Source organism: Colletes latitarsis, chromosome 5 (genome assembly GCF_051014445.1).
Source record: "Colletes latitarsis isolate SP2378_abdomen chromosome 5, iyColLati1, whole genome shotgun sequence".
NCBI classification, from domain to species: domain Eukaryota; kingdom Metazoa; phylum Arthropoda; class Insecta; order Hymenoptera; family Colletidae; genus Colletes; species Colletes latitarsis.
In genome coordinates this window covers 33,443,540-33,463,947 of record NC_135138.1, presented here as the reverse complement: position 1 = coordinate 33,463,947, position 20,408 = coordinate 33,443,540, and the positions used below count along the sequence as shown (strand labels likewise).

The 20,408-nt window shown below is 38.9% G+C and overlaps 1 protein-coding gene across 1 annotated transcript in view; it reads left to right on the top strand.

The window, feature by feature from the left end:
• LOC143341662 (uncharacterized) overlaps positions 1-20,408 on the top strand; it is a 200,699-nt gene that overhangs the window by 11,076 nt on the left and 169,215 nt on the right. Inside the window, exon 2 of the mRNA XM_076764646.1 lies at positions 2,184-2,664. Within this exon, the coding sequence (XP_076620761.1) occupies positions 2,427-2,664 (238 nt within the window). The 5' untranslated portion in view covers positions 2,184-2,426. The remainder of the gene's footprint in view (positions 1-2,183; positions 2,665-20,408) is intronic.

The window sequence follows — 20,408 nt, the reverse complement described above, 5'->3', positions numbered from 1 at the left end:
TCATCTGCCTAGGTAGCTGTCGACCTGATCTGTTTCGCAGTCAGCGAATTCCGCGTGCATTCGTGTTGGAACATCCGTTGGTCCGACACCAGCATCGATAAAACTAGCTTAGTCGATAAAACTAGCGACGTCTCTGATCCGGTAAACAACTGGTCGTAGTATCCTTTATCTGACCAACTGACAGCATCGAAAACGACAGGCGACATTTCATCGAACTCGTAATTCTTATCCAGCTTTGTATTAAAAAATACTTTCAGAGTCTCCATTTCTGCAATTGTGCTGTTACTGGCCATTTTGTTCTTCAAAATTCAATGATTCTGTACATTTTCAAAAGGAAATTATTTTGTTCTCGTTTAATTATAAACTATAAACTATGTTGACTTTGTTATAATCTGGATAGAATCAGAAAGAGATCAACGAGATAAACGAACGTCATTATTTATTATTCACCTATGTTGACGTTATAATCTGAGTAGAATCAGAGAGAGATCAATGAGATAAATACATATTTGTCTAAAATTTTCGAGGTTCAAATATGAGAATTATTTCTGGAGAAACGCGAATGGAAATTTGATTAAAAAATCTCGGTGAACTCTCGGGATGAGATTCACGAGCATAATCTCTCTGTTCCTGTGAGATCCATTAACGCAAAGAAAATATACGAGGCGACGGTTATAAGATATTCAATTTATATAATTCGAAATTTTTCGTTTGAAAGTAAAATAGAATACAAGTGTCCTATTAACTATAAATTATAGATCGCCGTTGAACTTCGGAATTCATTATAAAACTTCAGTACGCGATCGTTAAAAAGTTTGATGAAACTTTTAATAATGCGAATAAGTTACTTAATTCGAACGATAAGTTTTATCTGTTTGGATTGCCCCATCGATATTTCCAATACCATTCAATTGGTTATTCTGCACTGATAGAATTCCGCGGTATTAATTCAGTAATTTTATTTCGTCGTTTTCGTTTTCGAGTCTCAGGATCCGCTTGTTTAATTTGTATGCAACCAATTTGTCTTGTAAGCAGAGAAATATTCGCTCGAGCGAGCCACATCTATGAGGGCTCCAGACAACCTAAGTCTCGACCATAAATATTTTAAGAGAGTAATACTGTTGCGCTGGAGGGTTACTGTCGGGCTACGTATATGCATAGAATGTAACTACAGGTGGGCAATTATTTAGGGGGTGTTTCCAGATGCTTAAATAATGCAAAAATTACGATTGAAGAAATTGCATTTCACATTTTGACTATTACGTACATAGAATTTTGTGAGAATTGAAAGAACGAATATTTAATAATTTTTAACGGAGTGTTGGCATCGTGTGACGTAAAAAACAAGTCCTTCCTTTACGAAACCATTTTCCATCGATTATTTATCGGCACTTTGAGCCTATATTTCGGCACGAGAAACTACGGACCGTAGAACAGTGAGAATTTTCATTGCGAATTAAACCATCGTGGCGCGGGACGGGCACAAGAATTCTCCAGAGAAGCCCGATAAAGTCAAACTCGATGGTGCCCCGATAACTTGCTTATCGAGGTCGGATTATTCGCTTTCATCGAAAGGGAATGACAGTATCGCTGGTCAACTGACAAATCGCCACAGGCTTGAAACACCCCGCGTACAGATATATCGTGAAAATCAAGTGTAGATGATCGATGGAGGTACAAATTGCTGTTTCCGTGTGTCAGTACTTTAGAGTGACCTAACGTCGACAACGAGCCGTTTGTAACGCAAAGAACGTTTTTATTTAATGTCTGAAAAGGAATTTTAATGCCCACTTATATAATTTTCTAGAAGCCCCGTGAAGGTGGACAGTATTTTTACGAAACGGTCAGAAATTTCTAGACAGATTGATAAATATTCAAATATTTAAACTACTAACGTCCGGTGAGTCGTGGTTTGCATTATTCATTCAGAACTCGGGCCAATAGGAAATAAAAATAAAAAGAATATTCGAGCGTTATTTAGAATTAAAATTTACCCTCGAAGTGGCCAACTCGATCGATTTATATTAAATAACATTGCGTCTCGGAATCGTATTTAAGATTTTATTTTTAATTTCAATTAAAAAGGTATTCCATAGTTCCCTCAAATAAATTTTACCTCGCGTTTCAGGATTACGAATCGATTGAAATTTTTCTAACACTCTTTAACGTTTTGTATGTTTCAGGATGGTCAACCAGAGACTATTCGAGCTCCAGGACTCCTCGTAGGGTACTCAAAACTGGCCAGAGGGGGAAGAACAATGTACCGAGTGTCGCAGAACTCGTGAGCGAATCGCACGATGATGTGTCGAAGTTCGCGAAAAGTTTTCTGCCGAAGAGAAAGGCGGGGATTGCTGAAACCGTCGAGGCGATTACTTGCGAGTCGAGTGATGTCATCCTGAAGAAAGTGAGGGATCTCAGAGACAAAGATGTGCTGCTCGGGTGGCCCTGGTGGCATCAGATTGACCAGATGCGGCGTCGTTTGCGGCATCGCGGCGCTCGCGGCTCTCAGCACGGCGCTCTTAGGCCCTGCTTGGCTTCACACCGAGGAAAAGTTGAAACTTCCATACTTGCCGCGAAGTTTCGCGAATGTCGTCAGCGTGCGCTTCAAGTTGGGTCTCTTCAGAGTCTGTCCGAAAATCGTCAAGCCTGCCAACTTAACGATCCGTGAGTACAAACAGCAATTTTGTCGACGATTCTGCAGCTCTTTCAGATTTCGCGTGGTTTAGAGCTCGGTTTGAACGCATGAAAAATTTTGTAAATATTTTCTGAAATACTTATATCTTTTTACTTGCAATTATCTTGCAAAATTATTAGATAATGGTCTTAGGAATTAATATTTATGACTTTCTTAGGAGGAAATGCAACTTACATTTTTAGAAAATCATGTTTATTTGAGCGAATGGATATTGTAAATGGTCGCGAACGTATTGCAAGGATATCTTACATGGAATAGACAATTTTTTATTAAACAGAAATTTCAATTGAATTTGAGATAAATTGGGATATTATTTTTATAACGTGTTTATCAACAAGACAAAGATAAACGGTCCTTTTTCTAGATTAATTTCAGTCAAGTTTGTACTATGGACAAACGATTAGGGATTACATTGGACACTGGTACATGCTTGGTTTATTTTATTGAGATTTTACATTAACTACGTTTTCCAGAGAATCTAAGGTCAGAATGTTAAATGAAAAAATATATAATACACTAAATTCTTCGAGTCAAAGCGTAAGAACGAAGGAAAACGTGCTTCGTCACTGAAGCAAGAGTATCATTTTTGGTGTGTAGATTTCATTTCGTTCCATTGTTCCTCCGAGGAATGAAGAGTCATGGTAAAATGTCAGATAAGAACGAAGAAGAAAACTGTTAAGATTACAAGGCTATCTGTATTCATTAAACTCTTATCTTCTCTACTTAGCCCTTGCTAATTAAATAGTCTGGCAAAATTAATACGCGATACTGTCTTTATCGCCTTGAGCGCCTACTTTTCTCAGACGTCTTTTCTTGCGAATGAGATCGAAGTTTTTTCTTTATTTTCCTTGAAACTTTTTTGCAAAGTTCACGCACGGGACTTCTAACCAACGCTTAAAGATTCTCTATCAACTTCAATCTTTTGTAAAATCGTCGTCCTTCGACGAACCTGTAGCTATCTCTGGAAAGAATATTGTCCTCCTTTTCGTCGATTCACTCTGAAAATAAAATAAAATCTTTGAGGAGGATTTCAAGTATGCATCAAAATATAACAATGGTTAATAGGAATCTTTTACCTGTTGCTAGGCGATCATCCCCTCCACTTGTCAACACCATGAAACGAATATCATGCAATAACCGAAGTTTCACTGTAACTCGTCGAATTCGACTCTTGTCAACCCTTATTTTTAATATTTTATTAAAACTAGAATGGATAAGCACCTCTCGTAAATCGGGCTTTCTAGGATTAAATGAAAAATGATTTTCGACGTTTCTCGAAACTCTTTGGCAAATACAAGCAAACGGTATCGAATAAAAGTCGCTGTCGGTGAAATGGATGAAAACATCGCGAAAAAAATATACCCCGTTGATTCGAACGCGTCGATAAAACGTATAGAAAGTTGTTATGCCAGAAGGTAGCGACGATGGAAATATTATCCGTGAAATGTTTGTCGGTTATTGCAAGGAACCCCACAAAATACACCACCTCGGTTAACTGGCGGTCGAAGTAAACATCGGAGAAGTGAAATAATGTAACGAGTATATTTATCTAACTAATCTAAACGAACGGAACTTTCCCTCCGGCCCCGTCGGAACAGATTATCGCTGTAGCCACGATCATTCGACGGCGCGAAAAGTTACGCCCGAGAAAGTTTAAAAACACATGACCGTATTATTAATCCTACTTGGTAAATTATCCAACGGTCCCGACCGGTTAAGTTCCAACGTACAGATGTCGGGCAGACATTCTCTCAAAGTCAATACCCCAGCGGGGTTAATCCCGCTCGAGATCCACGGGTTGATCTTGCAGTTGAACAGAATTTCATCTGAAAACTTTACCCGTAAGTTCAACACACCGAGAAATATAGAAAACAGCGGGGCCCGGGCTTTCGCGCTCTTCCAGAAAACTGTATCCTCCGCCAGAAACTCTAACAGACGGGAAGAGGGTAAGGTTGTGGGAGGGAGGGGGCGGTGGGGCACCTTTATCTAGAGACTTCGAAATTTTCTGTCAGCTTTGCGCGCCCTTCTTGTTCCGCGAGAAGGGTTCGAAAGAGAGAGGGGGGGGGGAGAATCCCGGAGATTGCCAGCGCGTTTGAACTTCTCTCGACGAGAGCGGTGTCTCTCTATTCCACGACGAAATCTCGCAGGACAAGGAGGGGCGAACGGCGTTCACGACAGGCGAAGGATTTTCAGGAACGGCATGGAGCGAACGTAAAAACAAATGACAGTGGCTGTAAAGCGGGGCTGAGGAAAGCTCAAGGGGTAAGGGGTACGGTTACAAGGGTGGTTGCAACCACCCGGACGATGACAATTTCTTTTTATTTCCCTTGCCGTCTCGTCTCGCTCGCTCGTCCCCGGCTTTCGACTTTTATTTCTTCTCTTGGCCGCTTCTACGTGCTCTCCCCTCCCTTCCTCCCACCCCCTACCCGCGACTTCCTCGTCTGTTTCGCCTCTTTTTCCTGCTTTCCTCGTGTGCTCCAAGATTTCTTCCTCGCCACGCGTGCACACACGAAGACACGCACACGGTTACCTCGACGTTGCTTTGCCTCGTTGAGAAATTTTCGTCCTTCTTGCGCCGTGGATACTAACTAGGCTTCGTCTGGCATGATTGGCAACGTGGAGGCAACGTTTTCTCGTTGCAATTTTGGCGCGGTGTAGTTTTTGCAACCTTGCAAACACGTTTTTGCAATTCGTAAGGGTACGAGGAGAAACGTGGCCACGCGATTGCCCCCTTTTCCAGTTGCAACTCTTGGAAATTCTGTATCGCGAGAGACTACGCGTAGTTTTGCAGACTGTACGAAATTTTGTATCGAATTTTTAACGATGCTCAAACGAATCATTTATACTTCGTGTTAGAACAATGGTTTGAATATATTTATGTCCTGTCACAATTTTGAATTATACCTTATTTGTCGTCTGTAATATACAGGGTGTTCGGCCACCCCTGGGAAAAATTATAATGGGAGATTCTAGAGGTCAAAATAGGACGAAAATCAAGAATACCAATTTGTTGATGGAGGCTTCCTTAAAAAGTTATTAACGTTTAAAGTTCCGCCTCTTTTCTTTTTTTTTCTCGAAAATGCGCACGATTTCGGGGGTATGTCTATTCACCAAAAATGATTGTAATTGACCCCCTCAACCGAAAATAATTTTTTCAGATCGATTTCAAATCTTTTTTTTTTCGTCGAAAAATTTCAGGGAAACATATCAATGGTATGGTCAGACATTACATTTTTGGTAAGGAATTTTTTTCTCGAAAGTGCGTAGGATTTCGGGGGTATGTATAATGACCAAAAATGATTGTAATTGACCCCTGCAATTGAAAATAATTTTTCCAAAACGATTTAAAGAATTTTTTTTTCGCCGAAAAATTTCAGTAAAATAATAGTTTCAAATCGTTCTGGAAAAATTTTTCCCAGGGGTGGACGAACACCCTGTATATTTGTATTTAATGAAATTGACATAAATTTTCAACCTTGTCCTTGCATGAATTTTCTAAATTTTATGAAGTTGGAAACAAACTTTTGGCACTGATTAAACCATGAGTCTATGAATTGAAAAACTTTTCTATTATTGTACAAAGACGATTTAAATTACCATATAGTAAGGTGACAGAGACTGTTTCACGACTGACAAAGAAGATTCTTCCCGATTGACGTCCGCAGATATCTCCTGCGTCCGCTCAGCATCTTTAGTTGAAAACTTTGGTTAATTTTGCCAACCGGGGATCGAAGTTTCGTATTTCACTCTGCTGTTATCTTCTTCGCGATCCTTTATATTTGGGATCTAGTTTCGATGAATGGAACGAAAACAGAGAGTCCTGTTTTCCTGTATTCCTTCGGGATCTTGATCTTGTCCTGTTCCTTTTCCCGTTTTCTCGTCTCGACGGTTTGACATACTGACATGGGAGAAACGGTTCCAGAAATACATCGAGATATGGAACTTGAGTATACAATTTATTAAATCCATCAATCTTTAATTCAGATAATTTTCCTTTGAAACTTGAATAATTTTATTCGAACGATCACTTTGTATTTATACGAATTTCTATCGAGCAAATCACTTTCGCAGCAGACTATGACTATGTTTTTGATATTCTGACCAGTAACCAAAGATCGTTGTAGTTTTACGAGTTACTTTTTTCTGTCATAACTAAAGGAGTGCGGCCACGACGAGGCACAACTTTCCGATTTATAAGTTCGTAACTCAATTAAAAATTTTAATATGCAAACTTCTTAAGTTCCTTCTAATTCCACGGAGCCGTTATTCACGTGATACTTAACACATAACGGATGCTTATGTATACGCAAATACATGCAGGACCGCGGCGCGAGAAACTACTAAACGCGCTTTTAATTAATAGCCAATTAGCGATGAGATACTGCGACATATTTTGATACCATCGATTGGTTCGTGTTCGAAAGTTGATATACTCTCGCATCGAAACACTCGAACGATTCGAAGTATACCGAATCATGCAGCAAATATACTCGTATAATTACATTGAAACTCTTTAAAATTTCATTGAAGAATCATCGTCGATTTGTTGTTTGAAAAGTTATAACGCGTACGCGTAATTATTTGCTATCTCCATCGACGCGAAGTTCGCCGAACCTATCCATAACCTTTTTCAAACAAACGAAAAAAATACTGGCGGCGGTTTTCCTACAGTTTCGCGCGATTAATTCTCTTTATACGATCAGGCCGTTTAGAGCAGGTAAGATAAATCTGACGTAGCGCCAGGGGATTCCGCCGTGGCTCGTTAAAAATGGAAATTACCGGCATTTTAAAAAGCTGATCTCGCAGGGCACGCGGAAACGAGCGCAATCGAGCTGGAAAAAGTTGGTTGGAATTTGGCCGGGAAGCAAACTCGGTCTTCCGCAGGATTCACGGAGGCTAACGAGTCCTTATTATCCTCGTCATCGGTCGGCTTTCGTTTCACTGGCGATGAATCCGCGCAAGGACGGTGGAAGGAGATACAACGCGAAAATCGAGAACCACCCCTATGATTTCCAATGCCCGATAGTCGGTGACTAACGGCTGGCATTAAATAAAACGAACGAGATCGCGTCAAAATCGCGCGGGTGCCGCTGTCACGGAATATTACTACTTTTCTGAACTGATCGCGCTGCGGAAAACGCCAGAAATACGCCATGAAGATAGTTTAAACAAAATTATTTCAGCGTATCAATTTTCCATTCGAAGTTTCGACCGTAGTTGTCTTCCTCAGGGTAGCTATTAAAAATTTAAATTATTTGTTTTTGTGTATTTCATTGTAATGCAGTTGTATAGGTATGAAAAAAAATGCAATATTTGTCTAATCATTTCTCTACGTTTCTCACCGTTTGATTCCATTTTCATAATTTGCATTATGGCGGAAATGAAATATGATTGAATATTTTTTCCATTTCTGGGTTCCTTTCCCTTCTTGACGAAACTAAGCGTTTGTTAAAATAGAATATTCAATATGTTTCTGGTGAATTGTTTACATCGACGTTGAAAATCGATCGAATAACTTGATTTTGTGTTACGAACAACGCTAGCGATGTTTCAATATTTTCTGAATTTTTGGGTTCCCTTTCTCCTGTTAACGAAACTAAGAGTTTGTTAAAATAGAATATTTAGTATGTTTCTGGTGAATTGTTTACATCGACGTTGAAAATCGATCGAATAACTTGATTTTGTGTTACGAACAACGCTAGCGATGTTTCAATATTTTCTGAATTTTTGGGTTCCTGAAAAGCGAAGAGTCTGTTAAAATAGAATATTCAATATATTTCCAATAGTTTATACCGACGTTAAAGATCGATTTAATATAAATGTGCACACTGGAGCATTGAACTCGATTCAACGTTTGTTGTCTATCAATCTCAATCGGTTACTATGGCGATGTGAATGACAGGTCTGCAAATGATCAAACCACTAATTGACCGATCGCCACGATTTCATGTCAAATATCGCGGTAATAGTCTTTAAAGTAAAACGCGATACGACCAAGCATTACACGCTATCGCGCCCCAGTTTGGAAATTGTTCGCGGGAAATGTTCGTTATTCGAAATAACATTGTAATCAATTCCCACCCTATCCATCAATTTATTCGAGCCCTTCGGCCTTTGTAACACTGCAAGCCGCGACAATGTTGAATTTCCAGTTTCGAACAAATCTATAAGTTCACAGTCACATTTTCCGGAAATGACCCAGCAGATCTCGATGAAATTTTATCAATAACAACTGGGCGAGTTCGCGACGAGAAAATAAGCAACGTATCGTCGAATTCGTGGGTGGGTGAAATCGTGGCCCCGACAAAGCGTTATTCGGTTCGACGCTCCCGAAGAAAGTCAACGGGAAAATTAAATTTTAGGAAACGTAGAAAACCTGACTCGATTTGCTGGTCTAACACAATTGCACGTAAAACCTTGGAGCCAACGAAAAACAACGGAAAGGATCGAGCAATTTTCTACGTGAACGGTTAACGATTAGTTCCCGAAGGACGTGTGGTTTTCCCCAGCAGCTGTTTCCTGAGCCGCGCCGTGAACGGCTACCGACTACATCCTTTAGGGCCCGCGTCGTATATACGGATATCGAGTGCGCGAACAGGGCAAAAAGATTGACAAACGACGCCGCGATATTATAAAACAATTGATGGATGATTCGATACCGGAAGGAGGACGGCGAAGTGGCGCGTGTTCCTTTTTGCGTCCTCGCAAATTTACTTTCGACGGTATTTTATCCATCCCTCGTCATTCTCGCCTCCGTCGTTTCTTCCTTTCGCGGCCCTTTCTTCCCCGCGTATCGCGGACTCGCACGCCCTGATAGGTCGCCACTCCAATGAAGACAAATCGTCGGCGTCCCGCAGTTTTACGAAGGGTAATTAATTGTCGAGAACGTAACGAGCCTCTCGGTTGCCGCTAGAGCGTCGATACACGGTCTTGATGTACGATCAACGCGTACCTATGGCGATCTGTACAGTAATTTCTTTCAAAGCGTCGCGATTTCTCTTCCTCAATGTGTCACAATGTTATCCTCCCTGCTTCCTGAAACTGCTCGTTCGTTCCCCTTCGATGGCTGAAAATCTTGAATAGGTAAAACGTCCAATTACTGTCACTCTGACAATACTGCATCTCTCTTTCGCATTTATGCATCGAAACATTTTTCTCTTTCGTTATTATTCACTATCTTCTATGGTATACCCGTTATACAGTAATTGATAACCTTTTGTTGCTCTAAAAACCATGCAAATATTTTTAATTGTTCTTAAGCTCCTGAAATTAATTCATTTGCATCCCCTTGTTACCAATTCATCGTTTCAACAACCGATTTATCTTGCGTTAGTGAAATCTCTCCTAGCTTCTACCTGGCAGAATTTTAATCTCATTTTACCAGCTTCTTCTTGAATTTGCAACAACCTACTGTTTCATACACAATACAAACATGTAGAGCCCTTGTATTTTAATTTTTTTAATCCGTGAAATTAACAAGTAGATTTTGTGTCTGACATCTGCACGGGAATTGCTAAGCAGAATTTTTCAGTCTCTTCTCAGAACTTTACCAATATTCCAAGAAGAAAGTTTCCGTTGGCTACCGAAAGAGCACTTCGGGAAGAAAATTTTTACTGTACGTGTTGTTTCCTTAAATTTCTTTCGAGCTTGTTATTTCTTCGACGCGGGGGCGTATTGATGGAGGGAACGCAACAAGACGTAGAAATTGTACGCAGTTCAATTTCATTTCCAGGTTTTCATTGTAAATTTCTCTTATCTTTTCGCCCGCGTTCGCTCGTTTCCCAACATTCTCTTAGGGGAAGTAAGTGGGTGAGTCACGAAGAAGGCTCGGATTCACCCACCATCTTGGGTGGGTCGCAGCCTCGAACTGGAAGCCCCGGTTAACACGCGGATTATTCTGTTCCGTATTTACGGTATTCAAGGCAAGACCACTAATACCGCCGCGACGAACATTAACATAACATTAGCCGTTTGCATTAATCTGGAATATATCAGAGTGCAACGGCAAAGCAACTTCCACTTGAGAGGATGAAAGTGGAAAAACGAAACTCTGCGAGACTCCAGACAATGAAGAATGGTTTCGAGTACGGACGTAGAAAAAATTAATGTCGTGGAAAATTTTGGAGATTCATTTCTTTCTTACGAGAGTACAGATTCTAAGAGGAGCAATAAAGAAGTTGCAACGTTTTGTAAAACCGGGGGTAAAATAATATTTAAAATTTCCACGATTTTTTTCTCCCTTCTTCCCCTTTGTCTGACTTGTTTAATTGTTATAATTTGAAAGAATTTTGTGTGCTTAGTTATTCGAAACGATTATTGTATTGTCGCTTCATTTTCAAAAATAATTTGCAATACACTCCATGTATAGTGTAATTAAAAATTTCAACCTAAATTGACAAGATAGAGAAGTTATTTGGTTCCGTAACATATTCGGTTTATGATTGTTTATACAAGTAAATTACACGCGTAGATATTTGTTATTCAACGTAGAAAACCATTATCAGTAGTTTTTAATTTTAGGTCGGGGAGAAGAAGTATATTTTCATGCCGTTTTGAATATTCGAGTACCCAAAGAGCTCCGTTCAATTTATTTACTAGCTTCCCCGACTGAACCACGAGGGTAGACAGCATGGAAACAGATACCTTACAAACTATCGTATTTCATCGTTGCAATTACGTTCCAGCGTGGGTGTAATTAATTTTCAGCGTACAATTTCGCAAAAAATATCAAATGAAAGAAGAGTTCGAAACTCGTCATTGTCCACGCCTACGGTAATGAAAAATTATTTCACGCGAGTAAAAAAGAAGCTTGAACTACTAAATACATATTTGTTTTAAATATTCGTATGCATTATGGGGTTGAAATCGTTCGAGACAGGTTCTGAATAATCATTCCACTTTCCTCTCTGCTTGATTCGAGATAATATTCTTAATATTTTCTATTAGTAATTATTCTTTAATTGTAATAAGTATTTTATTCCTAACATTGGGGGTAGTTTTCGTCCTTTCGATATAGATAGCAGTCGACGAAAGGAATGGACGTTCAATATTTTTTAATTATTTGCATAATATTTCTTGTTATATTATTGGTATAAATATCTTGACAAGGGAGCGTGGTAGAATCTCGGTGAAATATCGTAGCGTTTCCCGTTCGTTGCTTAAAAAATACTTCCTCCGTTGCTAACGATTTTCGTCGGGACCTCTTTTTTTAAGCGAGAGAAACAGAGGACTTCCCGCTAGGTCGAGTTGCTCGAGTGCTGTTGGAGCTCAATTTAAGTCACCTAATGACCTTTCTCTGGCTCGCACGTGCGCGTTGGGGGGTCGCGACGGGTAAAAAGGAAATTCGGCGGTATAAATCGCAACTGTCTCGACACGGCGTGTGCCTTTGCCACGATAATGAGGTTATTTGTAATTCCAGGGCCCACTGATCAAATCTTCCTAATTTCCTGGATCTGCTCGCTTAAAATTCTGCCCGCGGAACGCGCCTCGGTCCGCCTCCTCTCGAGAAACGCGACCATCGAAAACGAGTCTTCCCCGACAATGGAACTGTTGCGGAAAAGCTCCGTTGTCGAGTGAAAGAAATTGAAGGAGGACAGAGGTTAAGAGAAAGAGATTGAAAATAAACACGTAGAACGTTGTCGTATTAACTTTTAACGAGCAGTCTGCATGAAATCCCCCGAAAAGTTGAGAATTCGCCGAATGAAACGAAACTGGTCCGCGAATTTACTCGTCCCTTTGGAAAAATAATACAATTGTCATCCTGTACGTGTTCCTACGTTAAAAATCAAGTTTTGTCTCATCAAGAAAAATCATTGATACTGTCTATTCAATTTTGGCAAGATATAGATAGGGGGTTCGATCACCCCTGGGAGATTCTGGAGACCAAAGTAAAGAATATCAATTTGTTGATTGAGGCTTCAATTAAATTAAAAAATTTCAAATCACTTACGGAAAAATTATTTTCAGTTGCGGGGGTCGATTACAATCATTTTTGATGAATACACATACCCCCGAAATCCTACGCCCTTTCGAGAAAAAAATTCCTGAGCGAAAAATATAATAATGTCTGACTATACATTGATATGTTTCCCTGAAATTTTTCGGCGAAAAAAAAAATTTCAAATCGTTCTGGAAAAATTATTTTCGTCTGTGGGGGTCAATTACAATCATGTTTGGTCATTAGACATACCCTCGAAATCCTAACCATTTTCGAGAAAAAAATTCGAGAAGGTGTGAAATTTTTCGACAAAATTAAAAAATTTGAAATCGTTCTGGAAAAATTATTTTTAGTTGTAGGGGTCAATTACAATCATTTTTGGTGAATACACATACCCTCGAAATCCTAACCATTTCCGAGAAAAAAATTCAGTATTGGCGAAACTTTGAACATTCATAACTTCTTAACGAAGCCACCATCAACAAGTTGGTATTCTTGATTTTCGCCTTATTTTAGCCTCTAGAATCCCCCATTAAAAATTTTCCCAAGGTTGGCTGAACACCCTGAATATTATTTTTTATTTCATAACAATATTTGTATAGTCGAAGTATATTTATTACAGGTGTACGCGTATATACGTTCGTTTGAGTTAGCTCCTATGTGTCAATGATTAATGTGTCAAGTTATAACTGAAACATTTATTGGTATATTCTGGTAGCAATTGATATTGAATCCTGCGAAACTCCGTCGCTAGGAAATGAAATATATTAACGGAGGACATATATATTCCGTCTATTTAATTAGTTCGCAGTTCATTCATTTGAATATCATAATAAAATCATTGGGTTAAATTGAAGTAATTACTGGAAATACATTAATGAACGCTCTGTCTAATAATAGACACGATAATTTCAAATTCCATTGCGAACTAAAATGTCCAATTTGTTGTAATTAATTTATCAAATATCAACCGGTGGTGAACGGAACAACAATTTTCTATGGAATGAACTGCAGCGACTCGCGCGTTTGTTAATCAACTTTGTATCGTTGCTTTAAATTATTGCAATCGTCAGTTAATTGAAGCTTGAATGCACCGGCCGACAAAGTTCCTCATTGATTGAAATTTATATGGTAGGTCAATTCAGTTATTTATTTGTTTATCGAAGAAAACTCTGGTCCACGTCAGTGATTATTACATTCAATAATAATTCGTAACGTTCTCGTTGCGAGCATTATATTAAATTCTATTATTCTTAAACTCGGTTCAGCTGGACGTGGCACACAATGTATCGCGAAATGGTAAACTTTCATTACAAAGTGGATATTTCTTTACACAAAGAATAGATTGAAATCGTTTACTGTCGAATATAATATTTTTTAAATTCACAATATATTGTAAGAAACTCACAGAAAATTACATCTTATTTAGATGTCTGAAGTACAGATTTCCTTACATTTAACAAGTTAAAATTGAAATTCTGTTAACGTCAAAGTCACAAGTACATGTACGTGAAATTATACGACTGTGATACTAGTGCAAGATGTGATCGTGGGTTTCCCGGAACGTAAACATAACTCCTGTTCCCTTTGAACGCAAAGCATGACCATCCTTTGTGCAATAAATACTGCAGACCCTACGTTATGAGCGGAATAATCTCGTAATTTTACACTCTGTGGGAGGTTACGACGTTTTGTGCGCACCATCTGGAATATTAATGAATATTAATGAATGTCCGTTTTTACCCCGTAACGAGTACAATTTAACACTCTAATTTTCTTCGAAGCTAGTTTGGCGCAAAGCTTCTTCTCTCGATTACTATTTCAGAAACCGTACGCAATCGCGAATACAAAACTTGCAACTACGATACATTTTCTCTAAATTTTTCCCCGTTCGAGAAACAAAGAGTTCTCTTTCTGTTTCAGCTGTTCCGCGCAAAACTGAATCGCTATGCAAACGATGAACTTTCTGAAAAGCTATTTCCCCTCTTTGCTGCTCTTTTCCCAACGAAACGATACCCCCCTCTTCTTAAATCGAGGAAAAAGTGTTTCTTTTACTCTGCGAGTTTTTTTTTTCTTTCAGTTTTCTTGTTTCTAGTTCTTGTCCGGTCGTTTCTCTCGCGAAATTCTTCGACTGTGCCTCGCTCACTCGCACCAGTGTCCCAGCAATTTAATCAAAATCCATCTCCGTTCCGTTCCGTTCGTCCTATCGGCTTCACCAGCCCCGGGGGGTTTTCTTTTATTTGCACTCGAGCTTGCTGCGAAGCCCTCCGGCAGTTACTTCTCCGGACAAACGGAAATTTGAATAATCCTGCCGGTAAGCCTCGTTAAATGCCACGCAATGAAATTTGATGTTGATCGTGGGTGGCGCGAGCGCGTCCCGGCGTCGCCGTTAGTCACGCAATTACGTGATTGCGGTTCCCGGATTATTCAATTATCGGCTACGCACGCGGCGATAAAAATTACAAAGCATCATTTCGACCACTTCTCGATAACATCGACGCGTCGAGAAGCTAACCGTGCTCTCGATTTATACGACTAACTCGATAAGTTCATCGTTTGTTCTTCAAACCTAGTCGTCGGAATAAAGTCTGACAGCGAATGAGCAAATAAATTAGAAGAGTTTCAAAATTTCATTGTGTTCGCACTTAATAAAATTGCCTATCGATAATTCGACCTTTAAATTCTGGAAAGACTTCGGAAACGAGTGAAACAAATTCGATCTGAAATTGCTTCGAATATTGCACCGGTGACAATCTACCAGCCATTTCAATAAAAAAGTTTTCAATTTCAAAATCGATCACGTCGTAGGAGCGTATCCTGTATTTCAGCGCAACCTTATAATATTTTTCAGAATAAAATGAATTATAAAAGAAATGCTGCTATTAAATGCTAGAAAGTGAGTTTCTCACGTAGAAATGTGTAAACGTTTGAAAAATAATTTATCTTCGATATCAGTTTTAATAGATGAAATTGTCCAAATTAATTTCAATTTCAAGTTCAGTGATATTGCGTGTGTGAAAGAGAATAAAGTAGCTCTGTTTGGTAAAATTCGTGTAAAATATCGAAGCATAGTATGCGTGCAGCATTTCGTTGGATTTTCGGGATCACGAAAGCGTATCGACGCTTCGTTGCGCCCCATATACCCGTGTACGTCAATAATCCAACTTCTCAAAATTTTTCGTTTTCCGATATTTCACTCTCGTTTCAGTTTCCCCTGCAAGCGCTGTGCAATACTGCACGTTTCTCAGACGAAACGGAATGCGTTAATCCTTCAAAACAGTGCGCTGTACTTCGAAGAAGTTAGGTTGTTAGCTGTCTGTATTTGTACCCTCTGCTTTCAGGACATTTGAAATTTATATTCTTTGTACAGATAAAAATCAAAGCACCTTAAGCGTAGAGTTAATTGTATCACGTGAACGACAGGCAATCAGAACGTCTTTAATTAAGAGAAAATGAGGAAGCGCAATTTACAAAATTGCAAGGCAAGCATCGGTTCTATTTTTCGTTCGTGGGATTGCTAAGCGTTACGAAGATAAATTAGAGCAATTTCCGGTTGCAATACAACTAAAAGCATTCTTGGACCTCTCTTAAAAGCTTCCTTCAGTTTCATTAAATATTGTTTCTGAAGGCGAGTCTACGAGATAGCTCTTGCACTGCTAACGTCGAACAATCTGTAATTGACACACTCCCGGGAACGAACAGCTCCGTTTGATCGCTTCTTCAAAAAACTTTACTTAATTCTTGACACGCGTGGACAGACAATCTGTGCGAGATAGCAAAGTTATAAAGTTATTTTTAATTGGGAGAGATTTATTTAGAGTCGAAGAATCCATTTATTACTATTTAACGACTTTGTTCGACAAATAAAACCGGAAAGCAACACGTGAGAACCAGTGAATAAATTTGCTTTAATTCTAATTTAAAATCCAACCTGAATATGAGCAAACAAAAATAATTTTGAATTATGATACGAAAACTAAGACTCTGACGTAAATAAAATTGTTACTTACGAAACTCTGGGACTGAAAGTACTAACATAGCAGAATTACTCGCTCACTAATTTCCTCACTAAAATCCAACCTAAAAGTTATTAACAATTAAATTCAAAAATTTCAAATCGTTCTGGAAAAATTATTTTCGGCTGCGGGGGTCAACTACAATCATTTTTGGTCATTACACATACCCTCGAAATCCTACGCATTTTCAAGAAAAAAATTCTTTACCGAAAAATATAATAATGTCTGACCATATTACCGATATGTTTCCCTGAAATTTTTGGGCGGAAAAAAAAATTTTCAAATCGTTCTGGAAAAATTATTTTCGGTTAAGGGGGTTAATTACAATAATTTTCGGTGAATAGACATACCCCCGAAATCCTGCGCATTTCCGAGAAAAAAATTCAATAAGGGTGAAACTTTAAACGTTAATAACTTTTTAACAAAGCCTCCATCAACAAATTGGTATTCTTGATTTTCGTCTTATTTTGGCCTCCAGAATCCCCCATTAAAAATTTTTTCCAGGGGTGGCCGAACACCCTTATAAACAAAAATAATTTTTAATCATAATACGAAAACTAATATCTACTATTTATTTAAGGTACAGACTAATATCGTTGAAACTGCGAGATATTTTCGCGACGAAACGCGTATGTCTAATAGAATATTTTTTTCTAAACGAGAATAAACGCGGGGGATGAAGAGTCGAAGTCGGGCGAACGAAAAAACCGTTGAATTCGATGAAATTTACGAGGGAATTGGATTAGAGCGTCATCCTGTGGGGTGGTACGCCGTCGCATTTAACACACTTGATGCCCACGATCGACGTGCTCGAAGTTCCAGACCTTTCGGTTCGTGGTTTCGGGAAATCCAAGAAAATCTCCGGGATTTTCTCGCGGCATTGTCGCAGACCGAAGGTAAAAAGGGAAAGAATGTCGTGGCGCAGGGGTAGCAACGGGGCGGCTTGCGAGGGTGTGGTAAGCAACAAGAAACTCGAATCGACTACCTGATGGGCCGGTGCCACGTACCAGATGTTCGGTGTGGTTCTCGGTGGCCATGGATTCTGGGGCTGACAGCCTCTCGGCGCGAGAAAACTTTTTTCGATTTACCTCCCAGACCCCGTACATTTTTTCTCAATTTACAATTTTCAAAAGCTTTTACTCCGATGGCATAGGGGAATAATATTCCAATGGCATTTAATAACAACAACCCTTGCAAAGTCCTGTTGCCAGATTCATCCGTGACTCGATGGAAAACAATTGCTCGTCGAACGTACTAGCTTCTTTTTACTCCCTTCAAGAACCACCGTTGCGCGTTCTATTTTAAGTAGTTCGTCCGTGGACACGAATAAACGAAAGGGCTCGCGGTAAATGCATATGAGAATAGAAAAGACGTGCATTTTTCTGCATAGAAACGGAGGATTCACCAGGAAGCTAGAAAGAATATTGGGCAAGACTTTCCAAATATGCAACAATGATTTTCCTTGAAATCAATGGTAACAAGTAGATGATCCCGTTTGCATTCGATCCATTCATTAGCTTTCGTTTTATGGGCCTTGGAAGGGAGTTGAAGTTTCCTCGTAGAGCCTGCCGTTTATACTACTTTCATTTACATAGTAATTCCGGAAGAACGGACTCGAGTGCTGGAAGTCCACTGGCTGGTCGATACCCCGTGAAAATGGAAAATTTCCTCGCGATTTATCCGAGGCATGGCGAAACGTAAAGTTCAAGGCGGATGTAAAATGCAGGGACCAAGTGCGAACCGTTGTAAAGCATTACTCGGAAACTGCGCAAGTTTTGGCTGCGAGACGTGGTTAACATGAATCTCTCTGTTTATTGCCCGTATGAATATCGTGGGCTCGGGAACTTCGTCGCCAATTTACCAGTGGAGAGCTCCGCTTGTTTGGCATCGTTGATCGTTGAAGCGACAGTCTTCGAAAACATCGTTGCTTGTGATGCGCGGGCAGTTCGTAAAAATTAGAGTTAGGTTTTCCACGTGCACGGCAGTGCTCTCGTGGAAACAAACTGTGAAAAATCAGAGAGAGGGCTGTGTTTACAGAGTACCAGGCAAGGCGGAACACGAGATACCAAGCGTTGCTTATAAACATTTTAATGGAGTTTGTACACCGGCGCTGGGAGCTGTTGGAGCACAAAAATGGCTAGACCTCGAAAACAAAACGAAGCAGACGATGTGATAATTCATATCATACGAAATCTTTCTAAATCGTTGACAGTTGATGGTATCTGATACTCCCAGAGTCTCTGGTTTTTTGTTTATTTGGAGTTCCCATTGACAAAAATTGACAATGCCAAAATAAATTGAAATGAAAATCTCGAAATAGTCGAGAGTGTTTTCGTTCGTAATTGTTGGAATTAAATGGGGAAAAGCTACGAAATAATTTGGTAAATTTCAACCACGAAATTCAGTAGTATTTAAAAGGTCGTTGACGCTGCAGGAAATTTTTTAACCGAGGCAACTTGGCCGCGAGGTTTTAGTAAATTCTTTTCTTCGCGTTGGATATTTTCCTGGAACCGACCCGAAAAAAAATATCGCTGGCTTCCATTCACGGGCTGCATATCGCGGAATTACGTTGCGTCACACAGTTGCGCTGAGAGGAATCGGGGATTAAGTGTGCGTACTGCGCTGTATAGATTTTCCATAAGCATCGTCTGACTGCTATTTGGAAAGCGAAATGCAGTTTCCGTGCACGGATTTTCGCGATACGAGTATCCATGGATCCGAAACGGCGAGGGCGGTATTTCGCCGGCGAAAATATGTATTTTCGATCAAATATTGGCACAGCGAATTAGTGTCCAGGAGGTAGCTGTAACGAGATCATAAGCTTTCATCTATTCATGAACAGGATTCCCTAATTGGGAGTCAAACGAGCTAGATTTATTGGAGCGTAATGATGGAGGAAAATGAGCTGAAACTGGCCCCAATTACGATTGTTTTTATCGATAATTTATCGAACATTCATAATCTTCTTAAGCACAGTTGCTTTGTCACATTGTGATCTTGGAAAAATTTTATTTCAATTGAAAATAAGGGAAAACAGAAATAACTTTCAGTCTTTTATTTGCTATAGCAGTATTTGGAAATAATTCAGTTGTCGAGTTTAAATAATTGGTATTCAAAGTAATGAAGTTTTATTGTTTCGAATAAACTTTGAAACGATTTCGTATAGGTTTTGAAGCATATTAATCTTTATATTATGCATATGTATAGTATATTCATTTTAGTTTGAGTTATATGAATCAATATTAATCACGCCTTTGAAGCGATAAATATATATGATGGATAGATTTGTATAATATTGGTGCAGTATATTTGTTATTGCAATTTCTTCATTTTTTTCGAGTTATTATTAATTGATAATTTTAATGATTCAAAATGATTTGTAATTCTATCTATGAAAGAATTTCGAAATGTTACATTCATTAAAACATGTTGGTTATTTTCAAAAGTATCTCATTATTATATTCTTCCATATATAATAATATTAATTTCAACATTATTTCATGAAATAATGCAACGCGATTGTAATTGAAAAATGAGATAACACGTTACGTGAAACTGATATCTGATAAAAGTATCCGGTTAAATAATAATTTTGTCGTGTCTTTTTAAAAAATATATAATCATAAATTCCCAGTTGCATTTATATTTTTCAAATCTGACGATTCCATATCTGGTCATTAAAAAAATTAATGCATAGGGTAGGGAATTTTTAAATTATCTATTAATAGAATTAAATGAAGAATTTCAGAGTTTTGAGTTT